The 9974-nt window shown below is 32.1% G+C and overlaps 1 protein-coding gene across 1 annotated transcript in view; it reads left to right on the forward strand.

Annotated features, from left to right (window-relative positions):
• ALA3 (aminophospholipid ATPase 3) overlaps positions 1–5507 on the forward strand; it is a 12490-nt gene extending 6983 nt beyond the window's left edge. The window contains exons 16-27 of the mRNA XM_011035848.1: positions 518–660; positions 742–843; positions 937–1000; positions 1094–1306; positions 1904–2069; positions 2187–2266; positions 2361–2600; positions 3248–3469; positions 3544–3711; positions 4264–4608; positions 4711–4817; positions 4938–5507. Coding sequence (XP_011034150.1) covers positions 518–660; positions 742–843; positions 937–1000; positions 1094–1306; positions 1904–2069; positions 2187–2266; positions 2361–2600; positions 3248–3469; positions 3544–3711; positions 4264–4608; positions 4711–4817; positions 4938–5244 — 2157 coding nt within the window. The 3' untranslated portion in view covers positions 5245–5507. The remainder of the gene's footprint in view (positions 1–517; positions 661–741; positions 844–936; positions 1001–1093; positions 1307–1903; positions 2070–2186; positions 2267–2360; positions 2601–3247; positions 3470–3543; positions 3712–4263; positions 4609–4710; positions 4818–4937) is intronic.
• Positions 5508–9974: the final 4467 nt, after the last annotated feature.

Consider the following 9974-nt stretch of genomic DNA (forward strand, 5'->3'; position numbering starts at 1 on the left):
TGCAAGGTAGCTCTTTATTCAGCAGGATTATGATGCAATTTCTGTTGCTTTATGCGAGCGTATTTCTTAGAAACATAGAGCCCTTTTCTGTGTATTTTAATTGGAATGATTTGTTGAAAAGAGTGATCTTGGTTTAGGTTATTGTCACTTATCAAATCTCTCTCTCTCTCTCTCTTTGTATTTCTGATAAGAGTTTTTGTTTGTTATTGCATGGATATGACAATACCTTGGATGCTCTCTATATATGATTGTTTACTCTATGTATTATATGAAACCATTGTTGATGGTAGTATATGATTGCTAAGACTAGTTTGACATAATTGTACTTCTACTCTTATCCACATACGAATGTGGCCGGGAAATTGTCATGATCTTGAAAACGAGAGTTACAATTTTTTCCCCTCTTGCTTGGATTGAAGTATGATTCACTGGCTTTTGCTTTCTTTTATTCTACTTTTATGTATGTGATCCATAATTCATAGTGTTTCAAGTCATATATCTTCTTTTTTTTTTGTAGGAATTTTTCAGATGCCTTGCTATTTGTCACACTGTGCTTCCTGAAGGAGATGAGTCCCCAGAGAAAATTACATATCAGGCTGCATCTCCTGATGAGGCTGCTTTAGTTACTGCTGCAAAGAACTTTGGTTTTTTCTTCTACAGGTTTGTGATTGCTGCACTAGTTGATGCTTGCTTATGAAACCTGTGAATAATTCTTGAGGCTAATAGTTGGTTTTTCCTCAGGCGCACACCAACTATGATATACGTTCGTGAATCTCATGTGGAGAAGATGGGTAAAATTCAAGATGTGGCTTATGAAATTCTGAATGTTCTTGAGTTCAACAGGTAAATGCACATCCTTCCTACCAACCAATATTCCATTTTGGAGCTCGTGTTTGATAACCCTAACATCAATTGTAATAATTGTTGTTAATATAGCACAAGAAAGCGCCAGTCCGTTGTTTGTCGATATCCGAATGGTAGACTTGTATTATACTGCAAGGTAATATTTTCTGAAGATTTGTTATATGAGATAGATATACAATTGGAATTTGACTTGGAAAATGACACCAGGCCTGAAACCTGTTTTTTACAGGGTGCTGATACTGTAATTTATGAAAGATTGGCTGGTGGAAATGATGATCTAAAGAAAGTAACCAGGGATCATTTGGAACAGTTTGGGTCTGCTGGATTACGTACCCTTTGCCTTGCCTATAGAGACCTGAGTCCTGAAACATATGAAAGCTGGAATGAGAAGTTTATACAAGCTAAATCTTCTCTCAGAGATCGTGAGACGAAGTTAGATGAGGTATATGTACTGTCTGGACATTTTTGTTTGGTGTTGATGGGTGGGGTTGTGTTTTATAAATGATGGTGAAAACTGATGAATGATCATTAGTTTTATCATCTTTCACATTATAAGCTATGCATTAAATACTTATTATATAGATTTTGCTTTGAAAGAAGTTCCTTCATTGCCATAGCTTGTTTTTGGGCGGCCATCACATTATAAGCTATGCATCAAATACTTATCTTTCATGTGAAAACCTTTGATGTAGTATATTTAGAAATTTTTACTAATTTTTGTTTTATTATTTGTGCTACAGAAAATTACAGGGTATGTTGGGATACCAGATGCTAGTGCAGTTTGTTATTGTGTGATGAATGTTAGAAAATTGTTATTTGTTAGGTTTCCAACTATTGCAGCATAAAAATGCAATGAGTTTAGATTATGTCATACAAACTCTTGCCAAATACTTTTTAATGGTAGAATCCTGAACAAGTCAATTCTTTTAAAGTGAACAAGTCCTTTTTCCCCATGGTCATCAGATGGTTAAACTTGATGTCACGTTTTATTTTGATGCATTTTAATTCACCCTCTCATATAGCTTCTAAACTTGCTTAGGTTGCAGAACTTATAGAAAAGGATCTTATTTTGATTGGAAGCACTGCTATAGAAGACAAGCTTCAAGAAGGAGTACCAGCTTGTATTGAGACTCTTTCTAGAGCTGGGATTAAGGTTTGGGTGCTGACTGGGGACAAGATGGAAACAGCAATAAATATAGCTTATGGTGTGTGATTATTCTGTTGGACCAAATTTTCTCTATTTTTGTCTTTGAGATGTGTGGCTTTTCCTTATTTTCCACCTTCAGTTTTCTGAATTCTCTGTGGCTATATCATTCCTGAAGCGTGCAACTTGATTAACAATGAGATGAAACAGTTCATCATCAGTTCAGAAACTGATGCAATTAGAGAAGTTGAAAACAGGGTAAGTAGCATTTCTTAGCCACCTTGTTGTCAGATGCATACCATATTTCATTGTAAACAATTCATCAATTATGTTAACTGAATTCTTTTTCCAGGGTGACCAAGTGGAAATTGCACGTTTTATCAAGGAAGAAGTGAAAAAAGAACTGAAGAAGTACCTCGAGGAAGCACAGCACTATTTACACTCTGCACCTGAACCAAAACTAACACTTGTTATAGATGGGAAGTGTTTGATGTATGCATTGGACCCAACTTTACGAGTAATGCTACTGAATTTGAGCTTGAATTGTACTTCAGTTGTTTGCTGTCGGGTTTCTCCTTTACAGAAAGCACAGGTGATTTTTCCGGTGGAAAATCTATCTATTTGACGCTTGTGTTGGGCTCTGTTCTCTTTTTTATTTTGCTGTTCATGCACCTTACACCATAATGAAGTCCTAGAATGTTGTATGAAAAGAAAGTATTATATTATTTTTGTCCTCAGGAATAAAGTTGCAAAGCCTATAGTGTCCTTACAAATGCAAAATGGATGTGATTGACTCTTAAAACATTAGAACTATGGTCAACAACTCACGTTTGGCATTCTAACTGGTGGTAAAATGCTTTAAGACACAAGATGATTCAGCTGCGGACTAGATGCTATTCCTGGAACAACTTTTGCTTCCTGGAACAACTTTTGCTAAGTTTACCAAGAATGTCTGCAAGAGCTCTATCTTGAGTGACAGAAGCTTCTGAAAAGTTGCACTGAAAGTGGATCTGCTTTCTCCAAAGTAAAAGAGTATTGTGCTAGTGAAAGAGATGGAAAAAGTCCTGCCTCAGGCATTATTGCTTGAAGTGGTTGCTTACAAGACTTGAACGTGCAATCTTGAGTTTGTGAAACCAAGCTTTTTAATGCTGCATCTAGTAATTGTTCCTTAATACATGATGTGTAATTATGAATCATTTCCTGGTGTTTGGTTGCAACAACTTTGAATTTATTTTGCAGGTAACTAGTTTGGTAAAGAAAGGTGCTCGGAAAATAACGCTCAGTATAGGAGATGGAGCCAATGATGTAAGCATGATTCAAGCTGCGCATATTGGTATTGGAATAAGTGGGTTGGAAGGGATGCAAGCAGTGATGGCCAGTGATTTTGCAATTGCTCAGTTTCGCTATCTTACAGATTTACTTCTTGTGCATGGACGATGGTCTTATCTTAGAATATGCAAGGTCTGTGATTCTACCAATTTTTAGATTTTATGAAAACTAACTGGGCTAATATTCCTGATGTTTCTTTATTGCAGGTCATTACATACTTTTTTTACAAGAACCTTACTTTCACTTTGACTCAATTTTGGTTCACCTTTCAAACTGGTTTTTCTGGTCAAAGATTCTACGATGATTGGTTCCAGTCATTATATAATGTCATATTCACAGCCCTGCCGGTGATCATTGTTGGGCTTTTTGATAAGGTGCTTCTTGCTTTCAAAACTCATTTGGCAAGAATTTCTCGCATCAGCCATGCAACTGAATGTGGTTATTTTGGATTAAGTTTGTGAAATCAATCACTTAGTGGCATTCTCAATATTTAGAAACAAAATAAACTGAAGTAAAAATACCTATTCAAATTGAGAATAACTACTGGTTTGCTCAGTTTGTTTGATTTTTTTGGCATTCTAGATTTGGCTTCTGGTTTTAGTGAAGGTTCAAATTAAAAAATCTTATTTTATGTAGGTTAAATATCAGCTGGATGGTTCATCTCCTTATTTGGTTGTAATTGTCCAAACAGAACCGAAAATGTTTATTTTTTTTAATTGTTTTTAGCTGAATGTTTAAGATAATCAAACTTTAGTAACCAAAATACATCATTTTGAAATTCAGTGCTGACCGAATAATGCACTTAGCTAGCTTGGACTTGTGATTTTCCTTAGGTAATTCAAATTTAGGGAAGTGTGTGTGATGCTTAACTTTTTGTTACACGCTTCATTTCTTATTTAAATCTGGAACTCGATTTGTTTTTCCAGGATGTCAGTGCATCCCTTTCAAAGAAGTACCCTGAACTGTACAGGGAGGGAATAAGAAATGTCTTTTTCAAGTGGAGAGTTGTGGTCACATGGGCTTGCTTTTCCGTGTATCAGTCGCTTGTCTTTTATCACTTTGTGATCGCCTCCAGTGCCAGTGGTAAAAATTCATCAGGCAGGATGTTGGGACAATGGGATATCAGCACGATGGCCTTCACTTGTGCTGTAGTCACTGTCAACCTGCGTCTCCTTATGATATGTAATTCAATTACAAGGTGGCATTATATTAGTGTTGGAGGGAGCATTTTGGCATGGTTCATGTTCATTTTTGTGTATTCTGTTTTACGGGTTAGTCCTTTTCATTGCTTCTCTTCAATTCTCTTGTCTTGTCTCCTCTAGGATAATGGAATTATGTACATGCTAACTTGCTCCTCCTTCCATTCACTGTAGGAGAATGTTTTTTTCGTCATATACGTGTTGATGAGTACATTCTATTTCTACCTCACGGTTCTTCTTGTTCCTATTGTTGCACTTTTTGGCGACTTCATTTATCAAGGGTAAGATTCAGGAGTGGCTCGAAGAGTTTCATGTGTTTATGAACCAATTGCATTTTCAGATAGTTCTTTTATGGACATTTTCCTGTTGTTACAACTGTTGGTTGGTTTGTTTGGACACAGGATTCAAAGATGGTTCTTCCCCTACGATTATCAGATTGTTCAGGAAATTCACAGGCGCGAGCTTGAAGACAACACCAGTGCGAGATTACTGGATGTTGGGAGCCAGCTTACACCACAGGAAGAGAGGAGCTATGCCATAGCTCAATTACCACGAGAGATATCAAGACACACTGGCTTTGCTTTTGATTCACCTGGGTATGAGTCATTTTTCGCCGCGCAGCTAGGTATATGTGCCCCGCAAAAGGCATGGGATGTTGCTCGGAGAGCCAGCATGAAGTCGAAACCAAAGATGCCCAAAAGGAACTAAATTAACAGATTTTTTTTTGGTTGTACTAATTGTTTTTTTAGGTTCCATTTTAGGGGTCAATCTTAGTAATCTGTAAATTTAGATCTGTCATGTTATGTTCTCATCATATCTTTTTTAAGTTCTACCTTAAAATATGTCTGCTTGAGGAACTTTAGAGGTTTTTTCTGGTCGCAACGAGTGTACAGTTAATTGGTATAATTTTAACTGAAATGAGCATTATCTAGGACTATTTACTTGACTCAAAGTATATTAGTTCCCAACTTTTATGGGTTTTAACTAAGTTATTTAGTAGTTCTATTTTTTTTTTAAATTGTGTAATATTTTGATTCTCGTTTCTTTTTTATTTGTATATTTTAATGATATGTGTGTTTACCAAAGAAAGAATTTATTTCCTAAGCATATCATCCAGTTTCTTAAAAAAATACCTAATTTTTTTTTTAAATATCAATTTAAATTATGTCTCCAATGGTAATTATAATTGAAAAAAACATAGCTATGATTATCAAATAGATAAATAATCTCATTCACAGAGCAAAATAACGGTTACCGTAAAGGCCAAACATGCTATCATTTTTGGTGTTTTTGATGGGAGTATTTAAAGAATAATTCTTTGTAAATTGAATGAAATCTTTTCACTATGATAGATAGAGGGATGCTTATCATGCTTATTATTTTTAAATAAATAAGATTTCGAGTTTAAATTTTATGAATAAAATATATTATTATTGGAAGAGTTTTATCTTTGAGTAGATTATGAATAAAATATATTATTATTGAAAAAGTTTTATCTCTAAGTAGGTTGACCTAATTTAATTGAATTAGTCAGGATCTAGTGAGATTTTAGATATCAGAGTATTTTTTTTTTTAAAATAGAGGGACGCTATGTCTAATAATAATTATATTCAAGATAAAATTGATAAAAAAATAGAATTAAATTGATCATGCAATAATATGTTAGGAGCTAAATGGTTTTCATGTTGCTTTAAGGTTTTCCCATTGGTATATTATCACTCCAAATTGAGTAATATGGGAATTCTATCCATTAAATAAGTGGATTTCATTAACACATCTCATGGTCTAATGGTTGATATTTTTGAAAAGTATATTTTGCAAGACTGTTATATAAGATTAGCAGTCATCCTTTTCTTTTGATTATTTGTTACTAAATGTTTGAAAAAAAAAACTCTATTTAAAAATGGTATTTCACCTCTCAATATAAACTTATAGACTTCTTGAGAGCAAAACCAAACCACGAAAAAGCTAAGAAATCATTGTAGAATAAAGGAGGTCGAAATAGCAACATCTATCAAGGAACACCGATTGCTCTTTAGAAGATAATAGTTCGTTGACACGCGGAATTGACATCTTGTAGAAAAATACATCAAGGTCTTACTAGTATTTTCCTTGTAAAAAATACTTAAATAATGTGGGAATTGATCAATTACAACTTGTTAATTTGACGGATTTAAAAATAATTTGAATAATTAATAAAAATATAGTTTAATTAAAAAAATTTAAAATAATATTTTTTTAAAAAAATATTAAAATGATAACGTATTAAATTAGTCAGGTCAACTTGAGTCATGATAATCCTATATAAGAAAAGTTAAAACAAATTATGAAGTTTAATTTTTAATAAATCTAATATTGAAGAATAAAATTAAAAAAAAAACTTGAGTCAACTTAGTTTAGCATGTTAACCTGTAACTTAGGTCATGAGACCTAGATAATCCTATAGAAAAAAACTCAAAATAAATTATAAAGCTCAATTTCCAATTCACCAAATATTAAATAATAAAATTAAAAAAAATCTAAAAAAAAAGACACAGTAAAACAACCAAACCTATCTTGGTTAACCCAGAAAAATTAATAACTTAAGTTATGAGACTGTAATAACCATTTAAAAAGTAAAGCGAATCAAATAATAAAGTTTAATTTTTAATAAATCTAATATAGAAAACTAAAATTAAAAAATTAATAAAAAAATAAAAAAAACTCGAGTTACTTATATTAACCTATTAAATCTACAACACAGGTTACAAGACTAAGTTAAAAAACAAACCTTAATAAATTTTAAAGCCTAATATCCATTAAAATAAATATTAAATAAAAAATTAGAAGAAAAAGAAAATAAAAAAATTACAATGTATAATTTTGTGGGAGGTGATGTACAGTAAAAATACTATATTTTTCAAAGTTTTTTTATTAATTAATTAATAACAATGCATTAAACAATTATTAAAGATACCAGTACTTCTCCCTCTTACATTAATAAGAGGCTTATCATAAAAAAAACTATTTATAGATTGCACCTTTATATGAGATAGGAAAATACAACCTTTTCAAAATATAGAATAATTTATTGATACGCGTATTGTTGTTGTTACATGAAGTACAGGAGATATGCATAAATTAATTTGGATATTTATATTAATTAAAAAACACTATAATGACGACATATAAAAACAATATGTATGATGTACAAATATGATTTTTTTTTAAGAGATTGAAAACTTACAGTACATTTTCAATTAGAAAACTTCTACACATGGAATCATTAAAAATGCAGCAAAACACTTTAAATTATGGAAAATACTCTCTGAATACAGAACACAACGACCACTACTTAACCTGTACGTATAATGAAAATGGAATGAAAATGTTATTCTCTATGATTCAAAAGGAATATGGGGAAAGGAGGCGCAGTTTCCATCATTTCTCACAGAAGCTTTATACATGGAAGAAGTTAGAGCAAACAGCATACATGTTGTAGCTGATATTTAGGTATTGTTTGGTTTTGCATGTTCAGATGTATTGATATAAAAAATGAATTTTAAAAATAAAAAATTATTATTTTTATCTATTTTTAAAACAAAAAGTACTTTTAAAAATAAATTATTAAACAGATTGCTCACCCATTATCTTCAAGAGGAAGCTGGCTAGCAATATGATGCCGCTTCAGTGAAGCATTGGATTCTTCGAAACACACAACTTTTTTGTTTCTACTGTGAGATTCAAATGGAATGGATAAGACAAAATGTGCTATATGCTTTGGCCTTATCGAGTAAGCTTGCAATATATTCCCACACGTTCTCTCTAATCAACTGTTAGATTTTTTTAACCCACAAATTACCGCGGTAATCGATTAAAAAAATCTCCACAAGCTTGAAATATAAATTTTTATTTTCTTAAAATACACTAAATTAATATAGAATAGTCTTTAAGACTACATGGAAAAATATTTAATTCTCAAAACCAAATATTCATATATATATATATATATATGAATTATACATCTAATTAAGTTAGCAAATTTAAAATATTCCCTTAAGATTATATATTTTCATAATTATTCTAAATAAAGGGTGTGCAGAGACGTATTAAGTTTAGCAGTTCCAACTAAGAATAATGGTTCGAGCGACTACGGCATATATACGTGGACGATGCCCGGCTGAGTTGTAAAGTAGATAAAGAGATGTGGTGTGTGTGTAAACCTTAATTAATTTCTTAAAATCTTGAAATTAACGTTGAAATAGACCTGTAATATTAATCTTAAAATTTATGATATTTGAGTTGGTGAATTCTAGAAAACAAGTCAATTTAGATATATTATTATAGTGATTTTCAAATAATATAATTAATAATTATATATCCTTGCAGAGTATGCAATTCGGTGCGATGCAAAAATTGGTTAATTTTGCCAACTCTTAACTACAAAAAATACACTTGGGAATATACCAAAAAATAATTATCAGATGAACTAGGTTCATCACTTCAAATTAATATAAGATAGAATGATATATCATTCTATTTAGCCATAATAATTAGAAATTAAGATTATTTCTCTCTTTTTTGTAAAATATTTTGGGATGGCTAAGCACCCTTAAAGAACAAAATACAGTTTCTAGCCTATTGGCATTACATGGGATTTTCTAAAAACAAATCTTTTAATTGAAAACTCAATTGGAAATGGTAAAAAAAAATAATGTTTTGAATTTTGCACACTTTATTTAATCTTCATAACTTTTTATATACAAAATACAAAGTGTTAAGCATGGAAAGCTTGTAAAGGAAAGGATACAAAACAGATCCTTGATTCTAGCTGATCCCTGATTCTAGCTATAGTAATAAAGAAAAATACAAGAGAAGGGTTAATATTTTCTGGAGCTCTATTAGAGGAGATTTGAACCAAACATAATGAGATAAGCTGAAGTAGAGTTGCAATTATCCAAATTCCCAGCTCGATTCGTATTTAAATAACATGTAAGAGGAGGGTTAACATTTTTTTGGATTGAGACGCCATGAAAAACTGTATTCTTTAGGTAACACTGCAACTGCTTGGTGGCAGTCCAATGAATTGTAAAGGGCAATGCATGAACTGTAACAATTTATTGATTGAAAAGCTGATGTCAGGTCGAGTGAGTGAAAGATATTGCAATGCTTCAATGACCTTACGGTATTTAGTACGATTGACACCGACTTGTTAGGACATTCCAGCATTCAAACACACATCAATTTACGTGGTTTGGCAACTTGCCTACTCCACGGAGCTTCTGGTTTATATTAATCAAGCTCAAAAGCAATACAAACAACAAAAACAAGGAGGAGAAAAACTTCTCTACTCAACTCTACTCTCTCTCAAAGCTCTCTATGTGTTTCTCTCTATTTCGTGGTGATCAGCTATCAATGACACTCTCTATTTATAGCTGATGTGGGAGACAATCTCCTTC

This window comes from Populus euphratica, unplaced genomic scaffold (genome assembly GCF_000495115.2).
Source record: "Populus euphratica unplaced genomic scaffold, PopEup_1.0 scaffold85.1, whole genome shotgun sequence".
Lineage (NCBI taxonomy): Eukaryota > Viridiplantae > Streptophyta > Magnoliopsida > Malpighiales > Salicaceae > Populus > Populus euphratica.